Source organism: Phoenix dactylifera, chromosome 9 (genome assembly GCF_051530095.1).
Source record: "Phoenix dactylifera cultivar Ajwa chromosome 9, Ajwa_hap1_PhDact_Kaust_v1.1, whole genome shotgun sequence".
Classification (NCBI taxonomy): domain Eukaryota; kingdom Viridiplantae; phylum Streptophyta; class Magnoliopsida; order Arecales; family Arecaceae; genus Phoenix; species Phoenix dactylifera.
Window position 1 is genome coordinate 26,925,258 of NC_143198.1, and position 24,214 is coordinate 26,949,471.

The 24,214-nt window shown below is 37.7% G+C and overlaps 3 protein-coding genes across 5 annotated transcripts; 1 reads left to right on the plus strand and 2 right to left on the minus strand.

Moving 5' to 3' along the window:
- Positions 1 to 204: 204 nt before the first annotated feature.
- Positions 205 to 12,326, plus strand: LOC103714979 (uncharacterized). 3 transcript variants are annotated; one of them, XM_008802470.5, is made up of 9 exons: positions 205 to 765; positions 3,547 to 3,807; positions 3,895 to 4,259; positions 5,635 to 5,823; positions 5,964 to 6,055; positions 9,084 to 9,143; positions 9,271 to 9,340; positions 11,442 to 11,645; positions 11,782 to 12,326. In XM_008802470.5, the coding sequence occupies exons 2-9, from the start codon at positions 3,558 to 3,560 to the stop codon at positions 12,163 to 12,165; spliced, it is 1,614 nt and encodes a 537-aa protein (XP_008800692.3). In that variant the 5' UTR covers positions 205 to 765; positions 3,547 to 3,557; the 3' UTR covers positions 12,166 to 12,326. The 3 variants fall into 3 exon arrangements, with proteins under 3 accessions (XP_008800692.3, XP_008800691.3, XP_088560798.1); XM_008802469.5 differs by having other exon boundaries at positions 335 to 765; positions 3,547 to 4,259; XM_088704672.1 differs by lacking the exons at positions 205 to 765; positions 3,547 to 3,807; positions 3,895 to 4,259 and adding exons at positions 2,821 to 3,006; positions 3,163 to 3,194.
- A 3,027-nt stretch (positions 12,327 to 15,353) lies between these two features.
- Positions 15,354 to 15,641, minus strand: LOC120112590 (chlorophyll a-b binding protein, chloroplastic-like). The gene has a single exon (XM_088705244.1). It carries the CDS (start codon positions 15,639 to 15,641, stop codon positions 15,354 to 15,356), a length of 288 nt encoding a protein of 95 aa, XP_088561370.1.
- A 5,544-nt stretch (positions 15,642 to 21,185) lies between these two features.
- On the minus strand, positions 21,186 to 22,193 carry LOC103714976 (chlorophyll a-b binding protein 21, chloroplastic). Its single transcript, XM_008802467.6, has one exon. The coding sequence runs from the start codon at positions 22,106 to 22,108 to the stop codon at positions 21,314 to 21,316; it is 795 nt and encodes a 264-aa protein (XP_008800689.3). The 5' UTR covers positions 22,109 to 22,193; the 3' UTR covers positions 21,186 to 21,313.
- Between the last annotated feature and the right edge of the window lie 2,021 nt (positions 22,194 to 24,214).

Here is a 24,214-nt window from a genome sequence, read left to right on the forward strand (position 1 = left end):
TCATTATTTTATTTTTTACTATTAAAAATTATCTTATTATTTTAAAAATTGAAACTAAGAAGTAAGTCTCTCATCATTTTTTGATTTTTTTTTTTTTTTACCATCGTCACACGGTATTTTTACTAGAGCTGATCATGGGCAGAACTAGGGATTGAAAATTTTAGGTTTAGCTTATTTAAAATTGTATATTTTTTTCTCAAGTCTGATCAACTTTATTCATCATTGCTGCTAACCGTTGCCACCGACAAATGAGAGTGATGGTGGGGGAGGACGGAGTCGGAATTCGGAACGAAGAGGAGAGAGAATACGGTGGGATATTGCTTGGCGTACCTTTGGCGAGCGCGAAAGCAGGTAAATGGTTCGCTTTGTGGGTCCATTTTACGGCTAACGCCTAGAACGCCGTGGAAGCGCCGCCTGTGTGTCAAAAGGCTAGAAGCCCAACTGCCCTCTTAATTTCATTTTTTCGCACTACCTTCCCTCCACGGCTCCGCATTTGCTTCGCTATGCCGTCTAGCGTAAATTTCAGGCAACCCACCTTTGATTCTCTTATTGCTAATCCACCTTGTGCTTCTTCCGCGTCTGAGTCTCTCAGCTGATCCACTGTCGGCTTCTCGAGAGTGATCGGATTCAGAGCTCCGCCTTCTCCTATACAAATTCTTTCTTTATATATTCTCTTATTCAAATCCGAAGCCAGAAAAGTACAACAATAAAGAGAAGAGGAGAAGCAGGGAGTCCAGAAAGATTTCGCCGCCTCCCCAATCCTCGGTAGTTATTTTTTGTCTCAATCTCTTCTTTTATTATCAATTCTTTTTCTTTATTTTCTATAGTAAATTATTTTTTCTTTTTAATCTCTCAGCCCTCCACCGCCCCCAGCAAAAAAAAAGGTGTTAGATGTTGCTCTGTTTTGTTGAGGACTTATTTCTTTTGTTAGATATTGGAGTTGATAGTTGGCTTCACAAGCTAGTCGATTGATTTACAATTGATTGTTTCTCAATAGACTAGACACTTCGACTTGTGTATTTATTTCTTTTAAGATTTTGAATTATTTGTTTAAAATTTTGATGCAAGAACTTTCAAATCTAACAGTTGAAAGAAAAGCAAACAATTGATTACAGAATTTTTAATGGCCAAGGTGTTTGCTGGACCATAGTCTGCGAATTTTTTGTATAAGGAAGGGATTTATATGTTTCCTTGGAAGGCATCGCATGGCATAATGTTGTTTATGAAGGTGGAATGTCTTTTTTTTCCTTTTTTTTCCCTTCTTTTGGGAAAAGTATTGGGCAAAAGCCCAATCTATGAATGTGGTATATCATGAACATAAACATTGTTGCTGGGAAATTAAAATTCTAGCAAACAATTAGTTTATGAAGTAAGCTGATGCATAGAATCATTAATCGAAGGCTTGCATCATGGTTTCTGTGGACCCATGTCTCTGAGAGGGGCACATATCCAATTTTTTAACTATAAATGAGGGTTAAAAGTTGCATAGACTTTGGGATTAAAATGTTCTATTTTTTCTTGGCTGGATAACAACAACGTTTTATCTTGCATTGGTATCGATATTACTAATTTATTGCCCAAGAGAATGGAGAATGCTTCTGAGGTGTTATTTGACCAATGCATAGTTGCTGACTTCATGAAATATTCTGTTTGATAATAATGATAAGGGATCAAATATTGTATTATTAAGAATGCATGTCTACTAGGAAGGATATGATGAAAAGGGGCATAAAGTATGCATAAATCGAGTGTAGAGCAATTTACAGTTTGTTAAGGTGTTATGGGCTTAACAGAGATTTGATCAAGGCCTGAACATATGCTTATATGTGTGTCATAGGAAAGAGGTGACGAGGACCTAGCCATTGTCAATTAAATTTGTGTAAATGTGGGAAAGGACGTTGAGATGCCCGACATAAGAGGTATTCCTTGTTAATTGGGATGGACTTGATGGTTATGATTATGTTATATTTGGATGGGGAGAAGGGTGCTAAATGAGATAAGAGCTCTTTTGGAAGGTAAGATATTTTCCCAAGGAGATAATGTACCCATTCCTAATCAAGCCTGAACATCCACATTGAGAATATGAGAGCATGGATAAATGTTCTAAAAATTTCTTTATACCAATGGTGAGTGTTGGTGTTCGTGAGTTTGAGGGTGAGCTGGCAGCAAAATTTTAGGCTTTGAACAGTTAAAGCCACATACAAGGTGGCATCATGGATCAAGGAGAGTTCCAATGCCCATAAGCAATCATTAGAGTCATGTTCTTGGTCAAAACAACTGGAACATGACTGGCTTTAAGCATGTAAAAGAAAGATATCTAGATAATATTTCTCAGAGACAAAGGGAAACAATTCTTGTGAGGTACAGATGAATGTGAGTAAAGATGGAGAGCAAAAGGTTTGAGCATGTTGATGAAGACAGTGATTCATTTTCAGAAAGAAACTGACGGTACCGTGCCTAGTACAGATCTCATGATGAATAATGTAAGAAGAGAAGAAAATAGACGAAGAGCATTATGGTCATGCTGCTCTTAGCGGCCACATCTGTATGTCCTAGAGAAGATTGTATGCACAAAATCATTTTCCTTACAATTCCTTGTCATTAGATAGTGACCCAACTCTCTGCCACTAATTAAATTCCAGTTGACCTTTAAGTGGGTTGATTCGCCATTAAAAAATAAATAAATTATTCAAGATAGCAGTATCTACTAATGATCTTATGAATCCAATATCCCATCATAACCAAATTATTTATGCAAATATTCCCCTAAATAATGGATTTTAACCCTCCTAACAAAAGCTTGAAAGCAAGGAGAACTCAATGTGCAGTCCTCTTGCAGCATTCTTTTTATCACCCTCTGGCAATTCTAAGTTACTCTTTATGTTAATAATAGTCCAATCATTATACAGACTGATTTCTGGACCTTCATGAGAAGGCAATCTATTCAAATTATCCATCTGGCCAATGTCTGCAACCCCATATGCAGCTTTACCCTCCTCTTGAAAGGTATTCAGTTTGTATATCTGTTATATGTTTGCCATGGATGGAGGCATTCATCTTATGTTTGAAGAACAATCCTTTTTTCTTAATTTATGCTTCAACAGACTTACCTGAATTTTTGTACTTTGTTGGCATATAATAAAAACCACATTTGAAAATCAGTGGCGTTTGATGTCTGTTGCCTGCCTTTTCAGGTATACGATTATTACTAGTTCACTTTTTCTTTTACAATTCATGATGCTTGACTTAGGGTTGTCAAAGGAGTATTTCACTGTATGTTAGCTTATAGTTAAAAGAACTTGCTTCCTGATATCCTGCATGTCCTCAGGTAAATATATGATTATCGTGCTTTTTTATTTCCTTCCCACCCTTGAAAGCATGTTGTAGGTAACTTTAAACTTTCATTCTAAGCCTGCAAGTTTCAGCCAATGGAAGGCTCTCAAGAATGCAAGATCATTATCTGGCACTGCTCATATTCCATAGTTTCCTGTTCTATCTAAATATCTTCACAAATAATGAACTGAAAATTTTTAATTGCTTCTCTAGATGAAATTAAAATGAGCGATTATGATGAACAAAGTCCAGCTTGCATGGGCAGTAAGAGTAAGAAGCAAGAGGTCAGTAAATTCCATGCAAGTAGAGAAGGTGCACCACGGAATGAACTATGGACAGATGGGCTCATCTGTGCTTTTGAATTTGTCCGAGGCCATAGGTCGGCAAGTCCAGATAAATCTGGTCCAAGGACCCTTTCATTGCAGCGAAAGGGCAGTCTGAATCCAAAGAAGCAAATTACTAGATCTGGACTTGGTAATGCTTCTTCGCAATATTTGAATAAGAACAGCTTACCGGAATCCACGCCTCTCATAGATCTAAACAACACTGTCTCCATCTTAGGTGTCAAGGAAGTTCCTCAACTTGATGACTATAAAGAAAAGCCAAAGTTTATGAGGGTATTTTCAGACAGCCATTGGATTCCTATTGGTTGGGCTAGGATTTCGGAACTCGTCCAGATGGTCCAAGCTGATGCTCGCTGGGCTTCACTAGATCTTACTGATGATGAGGATGATTTTACTGTTGCTGTTGCAGCTCCTTACTGGGAGCGTCCAGCAGGGCCTAGATGGTGGTGTCATGTAACTGCAGGTCATCCTTATGTTGATTCGTGGCTAAGTAATTCTCCATGGTTGCATCCTGCCATCAGTATTGCCTTGAGAGATGAGAGTTGGCTTATTAGTGAACGGATGAAGCACCTTTTATACGAGGTGACTTGTTACTGATTCTTCTAGTAGCTGCTCCATCTCCATTCATGAACACTTTGTATTTTTAAGTTTGTAATTTCTTTAGGTGTCATGAATGCATGATACTTACCTACCTACCTATCTATGTATAGAAAAAACACTGTTTGCATGTGTTTAGACATATCTCATGTATATGTCAATAAAATTCCTTTGTTTCCTGAAAAAAATTATACAGTTCTTTAACCTTCTTTTCCAAATGTTTGTTATTGCAATTTCTCCTAGATTTTTAGCATAGACCTACTATTTGATACAAAATAACCAATCAACTTGAAGAATGCCTATAACGTTCATAGGAGAATCTTAGATCCGTTGACTACAAAATTCATTCAAATTGACGGGTCAACCCTTGATATTTAAATTTGTACAGATAATCTTCTGTAACAAGGAATTCATTACTTCTTAAGTTTCATGGTATGAAATAAGTTTTGGCACCAGCTAACTAGCTTATTTATTCTTGAGCATGTATATATGTCAGGAAAGTCATTAGCCTCAACTTAAACCTACCAGCTTCATCCCATGCATACAAGATAGACCCTGCCCACCTACATGAACAGAGAAATAACGAGTCGAGATGACAACTGGATTAACTAAATAGATAATTAAATTAGAGGGGATCTGAATTCATGACCTCCAGCAATCTTAACTCTGATACCATGTTGGCTAATCGCTTGAGCCCAAAGGCTTAAGCTGTTAGGAGACTGGTCCACGTGTACATCAGGCTCAACAGACTAAAAGTTCAGCATATTGTCTGGGAAAACATGCAGACAGAATATGATCACTTGATGAGTAGACATCAGCTTCTTCCATGTGGCGATAAAATCCTTTCCTTAGTATATAAAGGAGATCCAACTTTAGAATGATATATCATGAACTAATCATTCCGTGGTACACCATCCTGGTATAACAAGAATGATCAAATAAAAAGGGTTGGTAATAGACATTATCAAATTCCACAGTATGAAATGGGAAATTTAAAAGCTGTCATTTGACAAATAAAGAACTACTATAAAGAATTTGCTTAAAAAATAAGAGGATCTTTTTTTCTTTTTCTTTCTTTTTTTTTTCTTACAATGGTAGCCATCAAAGTAATCGTATTGAGTTTGCACAGATGACTGGATTCTGTATATTAATGTAGTCTTGATATATAGGATACCAATTAAAACTTGAATCCATAAAATTATATTTAAAAAAAAAATGAAAACATATCCGTTGCTATGCATTTATGTTTGTCTAATATAATCTTGAGGCAGTCAAATATCAACTTTCCTTTTAGTTTGTTATACACTTATTTCATGTTGTCATTCCTCTTAAATTAATATGGCTGATGTTAGCTTTTCAGGTCCCAGTTAGGGTTGCAGGTGGACTATTATTTGAACTTTTAGGTCAGTCAGTCGGTGATCCCTTTTGTGATGAAGATGACATACCTATTGTGCTTCGGTCATGGCAAGCTCAAAACTTTTTAATAACTGCATTGCATATCAAAGGTTCTGCTTCAAACATAAATGTGTTGGGTATAACTGAAGTTCAGGTACTTAAAAGAGATTAACCATGTCGTTATACTATTTTGTTGATTGATTTACTAAGCTCCTTGTTCTGTTGAGTATGATTTTTTTCCCCTATATCTAAGGTCTGTCCAATACTGAGGATAAATGATCAAATTCTTCTCAGGAGCTTCTTCTTGCTGGTGGGAGTGTTGCTCCTAAATCAGTTCATGAAGTTATAGCACATTTAATTTGTCGCCTTTCTCGATGGGATGATAGGTGATGTCGATATAGTTGTTGTTTCCAGTTGTTGATTATTTAAATTTGCTGAAGTTTTGGTATATCCGATGCTCTTGAGTTCTTGCCTATAGATTATAAATGATAATTCCATGAAAATCTATCTATATTATAGTCCTTTACCCGTGTTCCATGTGCTTATTGTAAGAAGGTATACTTTCACTTTTGCTCTTTGTCCTATCTATACATGAAAAGAAAATGCTTTCTAGTCAACTAGACTAAACTGTTGCTATCTGCTACTGCAAATGGTAGTCATTTTCTATCTCAAAACTTTAGAATCTTGTCCATTTATGAAGGAGAAGGCAGATAACTATCCATCTTTAGTATATATGCACCATTTTCTTTCATTTCAGCTGAATATGCTATTACGTGCATTTTTTTGTATCGTGATATACTGTTACCATTCCAGACCATGCTACTCGCGTGACATTTGCATATTTGGGCATTGCTGCTATCCTGAATATTATCATATGCATTTTCTGCTTTCACTGTTAAGCTTTTCAGTTGCATGTCCAAAATGTGCTGATAGGGGCCATTGCTTGGTGCAATGATAAAGGCTTGGGCTTATGAGGGCCATGGCATCAGTTCAAGTCTTGGGACAGCCACTATGTATAAAAAAAGGCCAAAATTTAGGTCTCTACCCAGTTCGCCCCTCCCAGGACCCCAAGTTGTCGGGAAAATAAGTAGGTAATGACCTTTATCCAAATTGTGCGCATGCCATTTGAAATTATTTCATCAAAGTATTGGCACAGTCAGGCAAGATGAGCACTGTATCACGAAGAACTTTTACTAGACATTGGAGAAACCATAGACTTTCAAGTTTTCTTTGAATTTTGTGGTGTACTTAGATTTCCTGTACTAAGTCAAAAGACCCTTTTATTGCAGGTAACTGAGGATGCTTTTTGTCAGTTATATTAACTCAAAATAGCATCTGCTTGATCATTTGAAACTTGCTCAATTCTGCAGTGATTTGTCCTAAATCTAGATTTTTGCTAATCACTCTAAGTTGGTTCAACAAGCCTCCATTTTCATATCAATTTATCAGCTGCTGATTTTGTTCTCTTCTCTCTCCCTCCCCTTCCCCCCAGCTCCCCCAAACCAAAAACCCTACCTGCCCACCCCCAAAAGAAAGGGAAAAAAAAAAGAAACTTAAAGTACTTGGGGTCTAATCTTTGCTTAATATCATTTGTAATCATTTGTTCAAAAGAGTATCACCTTCATTAAATCTTACTTGTGCCTTCTAGGACATTGTTTAAGGGTTGTTTGCACTCCTCTCATTCCACTAGAGACCCCTTTTTGGCATATCAAGTTTGTGATGTTTTGTTCTGTGAAGACCCAAGGATTTAAATACTGGGCTATAGTTTGTGAGCTATACTGGCGCGCCCCCTCTGTACTGTAATGTACAGTACCAGCACATTGTATATCATTTTTGTTGTGCTTGCACCAAAAGGCATACTGTCTAGGTATGGTACGCTATCTTACTAGTAATCTACTAGTATATGAACCCTTGATTGAAGCCTTATTGGATTCACTTGAGAGTTGAGAGCTTTAAGCATATGAGTTGCTGATAATATGACAAAAATTCTTAGGTGCTTGTAAGTTTTTTCATGACCTACCTTCTTTGAGCATCTCTCCTAGCTATGCTGTTCTCTTTGCCTTCATTGTTAATTTTACTTGAATTTATTGTTTTCCCTTTTGGTTGACCAATCATTTCCTCCAAATTGTACTAGTGGTTATTGGCAGTCTCTACTTTAGTACCTTCGCTTTTCCCAGGTATGCCATTGCTCAGTTTCATGCTATGACATTGCGTTAGTCTCTCCATGGATGTTCATTAGCAGCTCCTGGCCTTTTTATTGATTCTCAAACAAAAATCTGTGTCTCCTCCATGAAAACATATCTACCCTATCGATGATCCTATTTACAAAAGAAGACTTAATAGCTGCTTCTGCAGACTTGTAAGATGTAATCCCCAAGCTTTGAATTCTTTTTTGCTACCATTACTTCCTATCAAGAGATGTAGATGTATTTACATGTGTGGTAGCACTCTTTAAACTTATACGGTGTGTTTATAGGGGAACAAAAAGAGTAAAAAATCTTTCCAACACATGTAGGCTTTGAATCTTGTCCGAATCATAGCCAACAATACCATTATTTTGTATAAGTATCTAATAGTCCTTTCAAGAAAAAGTAATTTAACAGATGAACACTAACTTAAATTGTATGTCCAAGTACCACAAAGCTAGGTTGGAGATTTGCAACTTTGTTCTGGAACATAATATATTGAGGAGATTTCTGCTTAGCTCATGAAGCTGAGCATAGTTATTATTTTAGTTGCAATTTTAGAGAAGCATAAACATGTTTTTTCACAGACGTGTTCATAAGATGTAATGCCTCTTTCATTCACTATGTTCATAATTTTGTATTCTTAAAAGTCCAGTGAAATTATAGTTTGTATTTATTGATCTTTTACCTTAATTAGTAGCTTGGCTAGTGGCTCCACCTTCTGGGAGAGCCACCCACTTTAAGAAGGGAGAGAGACCACCTCTAGAAGAAGCGGAAGGAGAAAACAGAAAGAACAGATTTTGGCCCGGTGAACTGAACATACAGCATGACATAGTGTTGACCTTCCCTGCTCTAGTTCAAATTTGAATGTGTGCAATCAGGTTTTGATGTAGTTGGACCTGACTTGAACTGATAACCTCATTGGTCTTAGACTTGTACACATGATCTGATCCAACAGAGAATTTGTAAATGTGATTGACCGGACTTGAATGAGCTCCCAAGTTTTATTTCAGGCCCTATCTGGTTCAAGCAAATCACTGAATCAACAAGAATATCTTAGAAGTACTCTCAGCTGCATAATTTCTATATGATCAACACATCTATTGGAATCTTTGGCCAGTTACTTGGTGTACTTCTTTATCATGTTACTATCATGGCACAAATTTATTGTTACTCCTATGATAATATAAACCATATATCTAACATGTGCCCTTTGGACATTGTTCAGATTGTTTCGCAAGCATGTTTTTGGGGCAGCTGATGAAATCGAGTTGAAGTTTGTAAATAGGTAACCTTTCTATTATAAGATCATATTATCTGGATAGAAATATCTATTTTAGTATTTACTGCTTCATATAGATCTGGCTTATGCTTGTGCTATACAGAGATTGGTAACATATTGCTATCTTCACCAGGAGAAATCGTGAAGATCTAAATTTACTCACTATAATCTTAAACCAAGAGATTAGAAGATTGGCAACACAGGTATTCACACTGGACTTCCTAGTCAATCCTTTTTCTTTGTTCAAGGTTTCTCTCATTATTGTATAATAATCACTTTTTTAATGAACAATTTGCACAGCCTCTATTAGAAATGTTAGATTATGGTTACTGACTAATTAAATTATTAAAAGTGATGAAGATATTGAACATCTGGACTGCATGTGGCATGGTAATTTAACATATATGGAAGTAAAGGGTTTGATAGGCCTGCAGTTGAGTATTGTCACAAAGTGCATGAGAAAGAATAATCATAGTCTTTGCACTTACATTGGAGGGGTCTTGGAGAAATCCAGGTTTATGTTGCTATAGAGTGGATGGAATTCTGCAACTGGTTCTCTTATAAAACCAGATAATTGGTTTAGAAAGCTAATACCAGGATGATTAGGTAGGTCCCTAACAATGGTCCACCAAGAAGGCTACCATTCTCTTTATCCTTCTTCATTGACACAGTGGCCCCAAGAAGTTGGAAATTGCTATGCAGGGAAAATTCCTGCAGGTTTGAAAAGGAAAAAATGAAGCAGAGCATTGTTAAAGGTAATAGGGTAATCTGCATGCTGGTCCTCTGTTAAAAGAGCAGCAAACCATACCATTAGCTGCCTATGACCGGATGTCACTTCACATCCACCATCCTATAAAAGTAAGATCCACAAGCATGGTAGACTTATAGAGAAATGCTGGTTGTAAAGTTCCTAAGCTTCAGTTCGGTGGTGGCTGAAAATTTTGCACTCTTAACATGCTTAAATTTTTTCCTACTTGTTGTAAAGTTTCCATCTGATATGGTCATACAGCCTAAAAGAAGAAACATTTACATATGTGAGAAAAGCAACCATCATTAACTGATGGAAAATTTGGTTTCAGTGCAAAACGTAATCTGTTTAATTTTGAACCTTTCTTAAGCTCAAAGTGAAAATTTTGAGCGCAACTTAAAATAAGAAAAAAGGTATCATTGTACAAGGGACCCATTGATTTTCCAGCTGACAATCTAAAGATGATTTTGTTGGGTAAACTCACTCATATTCGTTAATCTTTAATAGCTATCATTGGTCATTAGTAAGTACAACTAATTCTTACCATCAATACTAAGCAATGTCCCAACTTTTATGTTCTCATCGTTCACCAAGCTTTACCATTTAGGGTTGCTTCTAATGTTATTTCAGATCAAGGTTTGTCGTACCACCTGGTACAGGTCGTACCGTACCATATCGAAAGAAAATCAATATGAAACACATCTTCAAGTTGGTAGTACCGAGGCGTACCGCCCCGTACCGAGATATACCACACCGTACCGAGGTGTGTACCGGTCTGTATTGAGATGAAAATAGAAAAAAATGGTTAGAGAGCTATTTTGGCATAGAGGTGTACCATACCATATCGTGCCGAACTGATAAGGTACCGATATGCTATCCGGTACCGAGCTTGCGGACTTTGTTTTAAATACTGATTAGAATTAATTCATTAAAGTAAAGCATGGCTCGAAGAAGAAATATAGACTAGCATTTTGTCCTGATTGTGTATTGCCTATTGGCTTGTATTGGGATCTAGAGAGTACTTCTGTATGTGAGGACCTATGTAGGCGTGTGTTTAGTCTCACATCGGTTTTTCGCTAGGTAAATTTTGGGTACTTATATATGATCAAGAAATCCAAATAATACCTTTCGGCTAGCCATTTTTGGATGAGGTTCTGGGTTGTTACAAATGGTATCAGAGTGGATCTAGTCCATAACCTATGTAGACTAGGAGACATTGTAGCACAGATTTATTTGGGCTGACCACGGGCCGATCGTGGTACTTGTGATTAAATTTGAATGGATTTGAACTCTTAGCCTGATGAGGACGTCAGGGCTTAAACGAGTAAAGTATGTGAGGACCCATGCGAGCGTGTGTTTAGTTCCACATCGGTTATTCGCTGCGTTGATCTTGGATACTTATACAGGATCAAGGAACCCAAATAATCCCTTCCGGCTAGTCATTTTGTGTGAGGTTCTAGGATGTTACACTATAACACTACGAAAGTTTTATCCTGTGTTTTTTTATTGTGCTGTTTTTCAAAGATGACTAGTCTTTGTAAAATTTTCTGTGGCAGGTTATTAGAGTTAAATGGTCATTGCATGCAAGGGAGGAAATCGTATTTGAGCTTCTGCAGCACTTGAGAGGAAATGCTGCAAGAACTATGCTAGAGGGAATCAAAAAGAATACAAGGGAAATGTTGGAGGAGCAAGAAGCTGTCCGTGGACGGTTGTTTACAATTCAGGATGTTATGCAGAGCACAGTTCGTGCATGGTTGCAGGTACCTAGCTAATAGACATCTTTCTCTGTTTTTTTTTTCAATAAATAGAATAACACATTGACGCAAGTGCTTCTTTAAATGAAGGTTCTTTGAAAAGTTTTGATCTCTGAGTTGTTTTAACGATTTATGAATTCAGGATAGAAGCCTCCGTGTAAACCATAATTTGACCATTTTTGGTGGTTGTGGCCTTCTTCTTTCCATAATTACCAGTCTCTTTGGGATCAATGTGGATGGCATACCAGGGGCCAAGAATACTCCATACGCATTTAGCTTGTGTACGGGAGTTCTCTTCTTTGTAGGAACTGTCCTGTTTGGTCTTGGGTTGCTGTATCTTGGGTTGCAAACTCCTATTACTGAAGAGCAGGTTCAGGTGAGGAAGTTAGAACTCCAACAGCTGGTGTCGATGTTTCAGCATGATGCTGAAACTCATGCAAAGGTTAGAGAGCATGTCTCAAGGCATAATTTGCCTCCAACAGCTGCAGATATGATACCTGAGACAGGGTATGTTCTTATTGGCTAAAAGTGTCTCTTTTTTCAACATATATACCCTTCAAAATATAGTTTATTGCATATTTTTCCACGATTTGTATATATACCCTAAATCATCTTGTTTTGCAACAATGCCCCTGCAATTGGATTTTTGACTGATGGCCGTAATAAAGAATCATTTTAAATATAAAATGACTTATTACTCTTGTAATTTGCATGAATACTCTTGAAATATCTATGCAAAAATGTAGTTATTTATGATGTAAATTAAATGTTATAAATTTTCGTGGGTGTTATTGCAAAAGGGTAAAGTGTCCTTTAATACTTAAAACAGTTATCAACACCGTCAATCAAAGATCTAATGAGATGGATATTATTGCCAAAACAAGAGAATTTGATGGGTATTGGTGCAAATAATAATTTTCAGGGGGTCATAAGCAGTAGGCCATATTTGCAGAGGTGTGTTATGTCCTGAAAATAGCACCAGAGGCAGTAAACTCAGGCTACTTGAGAGACCAAACAGGGTGCTCCATTTAATCATTTGTTTGTTGTTCTACTTGTACATCTTCAATGGAGATTTATTTATTCTTTTTCATGAAATTGCAATTTTAACTCCTGCTTTGCATTGAATTTAACATGTCTATTCTTATTAAATCACCGAAGGGAGGTAGTTGTCGCTTTGAATTGCAGTGTCCTTGCTTCTAGCAATCGTACTCAAATTTTTGCACACGAGGCTAGTTCTTTAAAATACGTTTAATTACATGAAAATCTATGGAAAATAAAAAGAAAAACTAAGTCTTTTTCATGGAAAAAAGAAAGTTTTCAGAAAACTAGTTATGACCTTTCAAAATGTTTTAGTTTTCTAAGAAATAAACATACGTACAATTGATTTTTTTTCTTTAAAAAAAAAAAGCTTTTAAAGCAGTGTTCCTTGCATCCAAACTATCTGAGTAAAACCATAAATATATTAATATACTATATTATATATTATAATGTATATAATATATTATATATTTTGAATCGTGCTGGGTTAGAAATGCCAAGCTTGAACCTATCTTTTACTTTGTCGGGCTTAAAACATTGATGCAAGGAGCTGAAATTCCAGCCTGAGACCGGCAAAAATCGGCCAGATCGTTTGGTCAGGTCTAATCGAGACATGTCCTCACAGAATGTGCAGTGAGAAACACCTGGACTTAGTTCTGGGGTGATTTCTGGGCCATTATAGGATTTCTGGGGTGTCCTCACAGAATTCGGCGTAGAAGGTCGATGTCACTTAAATAGGATTAAGATATTTGAATATGAGTCATTATATTATTCCAAAAGATAGCTATTGCTACCAACTTAGGGGATCAAAGAAAGATTTTACTATGAGTATATGCTCTGTTTCTTATGTTCGGTTTTAGGTTTCTAAGGCCTTCGGCTCTGTAAACTTGGTGCGGTGGACGGTAAGATGAGCTGAGATATTGATAGAGAGGAGAAATTTTAGATTGAGCACAACTGGCACATCGGAAACATTGGCCGCCATATTATCTACTGTTTTATGCAAGGATCTTAATATTCGCTAATTAAAACTCGTAATTATAAAATGAATTTAAAGTTGCAGTGTTAGCATCATATTGGCTGATGGTTTGATCCTTCCGTCACCCCATAACGAAAGAGGCGATTTTGCAGTCCTTGATTTGTGAAGATGCGTTGTTAAATGCTCCATTTTTTTTTGTTAAGGCCAAATCTAAACTTGTACTCAAAAGGATGGTTGTCCATTCATTAATAAGGAATGTATGGAATCTTGAGAAGGCAGGAGCAATGGTGGTCGCCTCGGATCTTTCGAATGCCACGAGTGAATACAAAGTTAGATCTACATTGGATCTTACTGCATGCTTGTTGAAAAATAAGCAAATCAGGTTGGCCATGTGTTCCGGAAGACGAACGAAACTGCTGACTAAGTCGCCTTCTTTACTGCTCATCACTTTGGAGAGATTTTATGGACTCACTATGTACTTGTTCCTCCACCGCTGTGGAGTATTTTGGCTTGTGACTCTGTTGGCAATGTTCACGCGAGATTAGTGTGAGCGGTCGGTTTACCAAGAAAAAAAAAAGAAAAGAAAGGAAAAAAAAAAAAAAAGGCAGCAAACAACTCATAGGCGGGGGCTTGATAAGGGAATCTACCGGAGCCATCGCAGAAGTCAGTCTTCGTAGGGGTGATTGTCACGCCTCGGTCACCAGCTAATATTAGGACTCATCTTTTCCCAATACAGCAAGAGTGAGCAACTGATATGCATGCATCCTGAGCATTGCTCCTAAGATACACCAAGAATACTAATATCAACCATATGGTACCAGAAAATATTCAATAAAAACATTAATTCAAGATAAAATCTTCAGTTGTCCATCTCGGATTCGAGCAAAAAGTTTGGACCATAATCAAAATTTCCATCAGTTGCCTAACCAGAAAAAGAAGAAAGCAAACACAAACAAAATCACATTCTTCTGTTTAATCTACCAATCAAACTGAAGACTGCCGTTCGAATCGCTTAAAAAGGCAAGATGGATGAAGCTCCTCGGTCGACTAAGCTAAAGACCATATCCTGCCATCACAAAATTAAATAAAACATTAACTTTCAGAACAAAAATCAATTTGCCATCGCAAAATTTAACAAAAAAGTTGACTTTCAGAAAAACGCATGATTTATTTTTTTTATTTTTTTCTGAAATATATGCCTGTAATTATTATTTTCAGCGACTGGTATCTTGGTGCTGTCTCTCTCAGCTATGAATCAGTAGCTCCTGTTTTGATCAGATCCACCTTTCCTTTCCATGTTTCTGCCAGTCGCCTCATTAGCTGCTAAGTTCGGAAGGGCAAAATAAAGGTCGGAAACTTAATCTACTGTTATTGTAATGAGGTGTGAAGAAGTCTTGGTTCTTTCCTCTAGACTGAGATATTGTAATTTAATCATTGCTTCGCTCTATGTTGCTGGATGATCAATATATCATGTATGCTTTTGCATGAAGAGGCATGAGGTTTGGATCATACTCCAAGCCTCTCCCACTGTCTGCAACCAAGATGTTACTATGGGGAGAATAGGAGCTTGAAGAATAAAAGAACATTATTGAATATACACTATTGGTACACGATTCACCATCTTACATCGCCAAGAGCAATTACAAGTCGGACCAATGCAATCCATCAAGATCACTCCTTGGTGATGATCCCTCCATTGCTCACTTGCCAGGGACAAAGTTGGCGGCGCAGGCCCAAGCATTGTTGTTGACAGGATCAGCGAGGCGGTCGGCCAAGTTCTCCAAGCATCGCCCACCTGCAGTGGGGAGCTCACGGTTCTTGGCAAAGGTCTCAGGGTCTGCAGAGAGGCCAGCAGTGTCCCACCCGTAGTCACCGGGGAATACAACAGTCATGTAGGATGGTGGCTCGCCGGAGAAGGGGCCGAGGTACTTGACACGGTCGGGGCTGTACCATGGGCTGCCAGAGGAGAAAGGCTTCGTCTTGCGCATGGTGACCCTGCCCTCGTCTTCCCGGCGAGGGAGGGAGAGGAGAGAGCCAAGGTGGCAGCCATTGAATGAGGGCTGGGAGTGAAGGCTGGTACAAGAGAGAAGCATGTGCCACCGGTCTATCTAGAGATGGATGTGGTGGACCAAATTTTGACGCAAAAAAATAGTACAAAAGAATTCTCAGACGAAAGCTTCCCGGTAACTCTCCCGTTTTCTCCCGGCAATAAGTAAGGTGGTGATCAGTGGTGATCGACATAGAAATCCGACTGAAAAAAATTGTTGTTTCTACACTACGTAACTGTTACTGCATTTTGCCATTGACTTCACCTGTCTGACATGATGAAAGAAACGCATCACTATTCCTATTTTATTTTAGTATTTTACTGTTTTTCGTTCCTCCTCTAATTATTAACAACTTGCTTGATGCAAATTATCAGCAAGATAATAAATAGTACAGCTAAACATCAGTTATGCAATCCTTTTTTTTGGTAACAAGATTCGTCTGACTGTGAAGTAGAATGAAGCTCCCATTTGCACAATTGTACAAAAGTACCAAGATCAGCGACATCAACTTTCTTCCTGCTTGTTGGTGGTTGGGTTTAGTGAAATATTCCTTTCCCTGTTCTTTAAAACTTCGAATTGGATTCAATCTGAACTTGCATACAAGTCAACTATGATATAGTCCAAGTCCAACTAATTATCCAATGATTGAAGGTTTCACGTATATATAATATATCATATAACACAGCTTCCGTGCATTGACCTATTTGATCAACGAAAAATATAAGATCGAGCATGAATTAATTAATTTTACAAACAATAAAATGGAATTATAACACATCTCTGGAAGAAGAAGAAGAAGAAGAAGTCTACATAAAATGGTTCTCATCTTCAGCTGCAGATACCACTTAACTCTTCCCTCTCCACCTCCCAAGCTGGCTGGTTTATCCATTTCGAAGATCAAACCCGAAAACCAAAGCGCAGGAAGAAGAAGCAAAGTGAGGCAACAATGGTGACGGCCTCGACTACCCACATCAAGTAATAGTGTGCGTCGTCGAGGAGGACTAGCAGGTGGGGATGTGGCTGCCAGGGCTGCCTCCACCTTCTCCACATCGACGACAAAACACGAACTCTATGTGCCCATCGCCGATCCTTAGCCGTCATAACCTTCATCTTTCTTCGCAACCATTCTCGTTTCCTCCCAGCCATCTCCTCCCCACCCAAACTATAGCTAATAAGATTTAGTTACCGATAAAAAGGCTAGCTCCTCCTCGTTAGCAAGAGCGAAAGTGGGCAAGGAGAGTCTCCTCCTTTCTATGTACTTCACACCTCGAAACGCATGTTTATATATACCGTGGATTAGAAAAATGAGCCTTCCACACGGTTTCGTTTTCTGTGCAAACATGGAGGAGGAAAACGCCATGAAGTTTCAGAGAGAGACAAGGGTGATGGACTTAGGCGAGTCATACCCGACGGCTATAAGCATTAGAGGGCAAGTGCGCTCTGAAATTTCTCGTGCACGGGAATTTACATCAGCTTTCATCTTGAGTCAACCGTTGCCCCCGTTTAAGTCGCACTAATTCTTGGATCAACTGCGGGAAAAGTATTTATTACTTCCGCTTTCGGCAGGATTTGGCAAGAAAAGTTTATTTTGTTTTCTTTCTTTTGAAAATGACTGTCTAATTTCGGATCTCATTAGACCATTATACCATATTTTCATGATTCCTACTGCAACATTCTTGTATATGAATCGACGTGTATTTTGTTGTGGAACGCCAAGGTGAGACAGAACACAGCCATTTCCATCTTAAAAAGAAAAACACGTCAATTAAAGCATGGCTAAATAAACCACTTTGGAGCACAAATCACCCCCTAAACAGGGATATTGGGATGATGGTGAGAGATGGTGTAGCCTTGGAAGCCAAGCATGTATTCAGAGAAGCCAATGAGGCAGCTGACTGGATGGCTGCTTATGCGGCTCATCACTCAGGATACGTCCTATGGTCAGAAGAGAGAGAGCTGTCAGTGGCACTCCATAAGTTTGTGTTTTTTTATTTTTTTATATATTTATACAGAACCTATCAAAATAAAAAATAAAAAAATAAACCACTTTGTGGAACCCGCGTGTTTGTGAGTCTGTGTCATCGGTCTTGGGTTTTGGGATGGCAATCAGCCTATCAGGTGTGAACTGTGGCCGACGCGTTGGAAAGACGCGTGCTTTCACGGGAAGTACGCGATCGTTCGAGTCAACGTTGCCTTGGCGTTGAGGAAGGATTGTGGGTTAGGTAATGGCTCACGAACAAATTCAAATGGGGGCGGGCACCATATAATAAAATATAATTTTTTCTTTTTTGACACGTTGCTGTTGTTGCTGTTTTTTTTTTTTTTTTGACATGTTATTGTTATTGTTGGTGTTGTTTTGAGAGAGAGCGAGAAACTATTGATCGATTCATTTTTTGACCGAACTCTAATTTTTATGAGACATGATGCCCGATCGGCCGAGTTTCACATTTAGCATATGATTCTAATGGTCAAGATAATTAATGTTTAGAATATGATGCGAGTTTAGGGGACTTTCACTATGGACCAGCCAGTAATTTAAGTTGGTTTGTAATGATGGCGGCTGGTCATCGCATTATCTCAAAAGTATTTCTATGATTGATTCTTTTTCTTAATAACATGATGATTATTTGACATCATTGAATATCGACACCTATCCTTCTTCTATAAAATTGGGTACCAATGAGCTCAGCTAACAGTTGTTGGCATAACTGTGTCATATTGGTGCAGCAAACCTAAGTTGCACCTAAATCATATGCACGTATATAGCATCTATAAAGGCTTGATTCAGTAGTCCCATCACTTTGGTTAGCAACTAGAAGTTTCGGATTCAATTCTTGAATGCAGGATATGCCTCTTTGCCGCTCTCAAATACGGGAGTTGTGTCTCATGTGATAAGGATGACGATTGAGCCTGGATGATTCAAAATATTCCATGGCCACCAAGCGATGAAGATAGCATCAAGGTTCCCAATAAAAATATTCCCATCATATCATGAAATGAATTTCTAAAAACATATTGTTCATATGTAATTTAAAAGCCACGTCAGGAGATATAGCTCAAGTCATCTTGTTTGATATAGAAATGTTGTAAATAATCATATACTAATATGTCACTTAATGCCATATCATAATATGCCAAGCCTAGGCTAGCCCATGGCAAAGTACTCTTGGCCCAGTCTGACCTTAGAGATATATAATTTGTTCGAGGCCCATGAATGCTGAGGCATAGCCCACATGGCAGTTATGGGCCATGCATGAGCTCCCGTGCCCATCACGGATCGGTGCTTGAATGGGCCGGACTCTCCAATGGATGACCCACCCGACCCGCAAGCAATTCTCTTCTCTTCCTCCGCTCCAAAGACGTAGGCCCTGTTTGGGGAGCTTTTCTGGCCCTCCAAAAGTACTTTTAGATGAAAAACTATGTTTGGTAAATTTTTCAAAAAGCTGTTTCAGCTTTTGCAGGAAGCTAAAAACAGCTTTTGGGAGGAAGCTCCAATTTGGAGCTTTTGGGAGGAAGCTGTTTCAGCTTTTTTGGAAAGCTATATTTTTGACAAAAATGCCCATATTAAAATAACATAATTACATAGTTTATCCCTGTATAAACCTAAAAATCTGCTGGAGCCAAAAACCCAAGCCGTCAGACTCCCTTCCGTAAGAAAAGGTATTTTTCTTTTCAATTTTTGTATGCATCTCTTGAACCACATTTTAGAAGAAAAAAATTTTAATCCTTTTCTATACCTTCCAAAATCAATCTATTGTTTTTTTTTTATCATCAACCTCGCGGCCCACGCTGAGGTCCTCCTCGAGCGTGGACCATGAAGAAGAGCCCCTGGACCGCGGAAAATTATTTTATGAAAAATTATGGAAAATTATTATGGAAAATTATTTTATACTAATAATTATAATATTTTATATCTTTATTTTTGTATTATACTATAAATATAATATCATATTATATTATATCATAATACATTAATATGTTATGTTAAATAATTTAATATTATATTATATTATGGAAAATTAATTTATACTAATAATTATAATATTTTATACATTTATTTTTGTATTATACTATAAATATAATATCATATTATATTATATCATAATACATTAATATGTTATGTTAAATAATTTAATATTATGTTATATTATGGAAAATTAATTTATACTAATAATTATAATATTTTATACCTTTATTATTGTATTATACTATAAATATTGTATTATATTACATTACATTATAATACATTAATATGTTATTTTAAATAATTTAATATTATGGTATATTATGGAAAATTAATTTATAATATTAATTATAATATTTTATACCTTTATTTTTGTATTAAACTATAAATATAATATCATATTATATTATATCATAATACATTAATATGTTATGTTAAATAATTTAATATTATGTTATATTATGAAAAATTAATTTATACTAATAATTATAATATTTTATACCTTTATTTTTGTATTATACTATAAATATAATATCATATTATATTATATCATAATACATTAATATGGTATGTTAAATAATTTAATATTATGTTATATTATGGAAAATTAATTTATACTAATAATTATAATATTTTATACCTTTATTATTGTATTATACTATAAATATTGTATTATATTACATTACATTATAATACATTAATATGTTATTTTAAATAATTTAATATTATGTTATATTATGGAAAATTAATTTATAATATTAATTATAATATTTTATACCTTTATTATTGTATTATACTATAAATATTGTATTATATTACATTACATTATAATACATTAATATGTTATTTTAAATAATTTAATATTATGTTATATTATGAGAAATTAATTTATACTAATAATTATAATATTTTATGCTTTTATTATTGTATTATATTATAAATATAATATATATTACATTATATCATAATACATTAATATGTTATGTTAAATAATTTAATATTATGTTATATTATCAAATATTAATTTACTCTAATAATTATATTACTATTATGCTATATTAACATAATATTATTTTATATTACAATAATATTATACTATATCGTATATTTATGTATTAATTTATGTTATGTTTTATTATGTTGTGTTGTATAATACTATGCAATGTCCTTTATGGTAATTTTGTCATATAAAAGTACTTTATCAGTTTGTTTACCAAATACAAAACAAAGTACCACAGCACTTTACGAATGTAGTTACTAAACAGCAAACAGCTTTTTATAACAGCTCTACTTCAGACAACTCTACTTCCAACAGCTCTACTTCCAACAGCTCTACTTCCAACAGCTCTACTGTCAACAGCTCCCGTAGTAATCAATTCCAGCATTCACAAAACTTCACTCTCTGCAGATCTTTACGTAGGTAATTAAGTTTTGATTTACGTAGATCCGGAAGGAATTGGATTTGGGGCACTGAATAGCTGCCAATCTTTATCCCAAAAAAAAAAAAATACTAGAAGGAGTGACAAAAGAAAAGACGAACAGAAGATTCATTACATGGTGATGAAGAACGAGAACTAATATTGCACAGGAATGATGTACATCACACCAGCAATCTCAATCTCCAAACAAAATCCTAAAGGATACTCCCTCACTTTCCGGGCACGAAGTTGGTGGCGTAGGCCCAAGCATTGTTGTTGACAGGATCCGCAAGGTGGTCGGCCAGGTTCTCCAACGGACCCTTGCCGGTCACAATAGCCTGAACAAAGAAACCGAACATGGAGAACATGGCCAGCCTGCCGTTCTTGATCTCCTTCACTTTGAGTTCGGCGAAAGCCTCCGGGTCATCGGCCAGGCCCAAGGGATCGAAGCTCCCGCCGGGGTATAGCGGGTCGGTGACCTCGCCGAGCGGGCCACCGGCAACGCGGTAGCCCTCGACGGCGCCCATCAATACAACTTGGCAGGCCCAGATGGCGAGGATGCTCTGGGCGTGGACCAAGCTTGGATTGCCCAAGTAGTCCAAACCACCCTCGCTGAAGATCTGAGCTCCGGCCTTGAACCACACAGCCTCGCCGAACTTGACCCCGTTGCGGGCTAGCAGCTCGGGGAAGACGCAGCCGAGGGCACCAAGCATGGCCCACCTGCAGTGGATCACCTCAAGCTCGCGGTTCTTGGCGAATGTCTCGGGGTCGGCCGAGAGGCCGGCGGTGTCCCACCCGTAGTCGCCGGGGAATTCGCCGGTCAGGTAGGATGGGGGCTCGCCGGAGAAGGGGCCCAGGTACTTCACGCGGTCCGGGCCGTACCATGGGCTGCCGGAGGGGACGGGCTTGCCGATGGTCTTCCGCATGGTGACCCTGCCCTCGCCAAGGATGGTGGAGGTCGAGGGGGCGAGCTTGACCGCCTTCCCGGCGAAGGAGGGGGAGGAGAGGGCCATGGTGGCAGCCATTGAGAAGGACTAGATAAAGATTTAACGCCCCCAGAGATAGGAGAAAGAACGATAATGGAAATGGTTGGAAGGTGCTCTGAGTGAACGCTTGGGTCCGAGGAGTACTTAATAAGAGGAGGGAAATGGGAGGGGAGGAGGTCGATTCCTTATCCAAGGAAATCTAAACCTTTCGTTCGATTGGTTGATGGGCTTCGAGGTGAGGGTTATGGTCGAACACTTGGCACGCTATCAGCCACTACGGCTTGAGATACTTCGGGCGTGGGTTTTTGGCTAGGAATCTCCTTCACGAGCTGTGATTGGGTTATCCCAGATTTTCTTCCCTCGAGGATTTATGTTACAGGGCCTAATTAGGTCGTCTTTGGATTGAGCGGATCATTCTCTAATTCAACTACAAGAAGAGGTAGAAGAGAGAGATGTGTGAAATTCTTATATTATATTCCGTGAGATTTATGTTACAGTGGCCCGATAGCACTCCAATAGAGCCTGATCGCTAGTATCCAATCAGCAGCATCCAACTTTAGCTGGACCTAGCCCAGGTTCTATATTTGGTTGGCTGGGTCCGATTTTAAAATAAACTTAGTTTTAAGACCCAATTAGGCCTAGTCTTAGTAATCTAAACATTAAGTGCAATTGAGAAGATGGCCGAGGAGGGGTTAGTCACTGCACTTCTAACAACCATTAAAAGAACCATCTCTGTTAGCTAGCGAAGATGCCTCTGGTTAGAATTAGGCCGTTGTTTGCTCTTAACTTGGATTTCCTATGTGCAGACATGGTCATAATAGAGACAACCTACTCCGTGTGCCACACTAACTCCACTGTTGCTGCATTGCATGCAATTATGCCATTAAACACTTAAACCAGTTGTTCACTTCCTTGGCCCATAGGCCCAGAAAACTGTGCCAAAGTGTGCCAAATTATGTACACGCTACTCCGTATTTACCCATATAAGAAAGCGACAAATGTCTTCACATTAAAATTCATAGCTCAGAGCTCGTACAAAGAGTTGGCTATGTTCTGATAGGTGGAACTAATTGGCATAGAAGCTGTTACTTCTCAACTTCTGAAGCTATTAAGGAAGTTCATTCATTTTTCCATTGGTCCAGATTGAAAAATTCGACATGAAGAAATTTCTTAGTTATTTGAGAAAAAGAATATTAGACAAATGCTTGGCAATGCAAATCTTTTTCTAGAGTTAAAATTGGAGTGCAACCACTCTTAAGTAGTTAAATCTTTTCATTCAATCAACTGGGGATTCTATGTTCCTGGTTTCCTCAAGCAGTGGTAGGTACAGCCGTACAAAAGCACAGAACTCAGGATTCTATGAAACACCCAAGAAATGGATGCACACCCGAAATTTTGGTGAGAATCTAAAATCAATGCAACATGTTAGGTAGAAGAGTTCAACGGCACAAGATTCAACAAAAACTTTATCCTTTCCAAAAATTGTATCGTGGAACAATAAAGAAAGCAATCGGTATACTGAAAAAGGAGAAGGGTGAATAGCAGAAGATGTCATGATTAAAAAAAAAAAAAGGAACAGTAAATTAAAGTCCTTCAATTGTCCGCACTATAATTCTTGTCCACTTCGATCAGGATTCAACACTCGTTCCAAATTTCAAGCTTTCTTTAATTCTCGATTCGTAGCAGCTATTCATATTATTCTCTAATAATACACAGCTACACATAACTGTGTATATGCATATATAAATGTGCACAGAAACAATATAACTTTGTACAGGGATAATATAAGTGTATATAAGAACTAGTATAAGAGCCGTTTCGGTAGATCATTTCTTATTCATTTTTCTCCACAGCTTCTCTGACTCTCTCTCACTCTATTCTGCAACACAACAATGATGCCCTCAGCAGGCCAAAAAGTGCGAGCCAGGGTGGAAAGGTTGTCTGCTCAGAGCGTAAAGCTAAGGCGATTTCAGCTCAAAAACAAAAGGAAAGATGGCGACAGACATGGGCGATGGTGGGAGCTCGCTTTTTCAAGCCGAGGGGACTTGGAGGAACGCGCTGGCAGAAGACTCCGCAGGCATCGAGATTGCCGTCGTGACGACGCCAAGCTTTTGGTCTCACGTGGGATGATACAGTGTGCAGTAT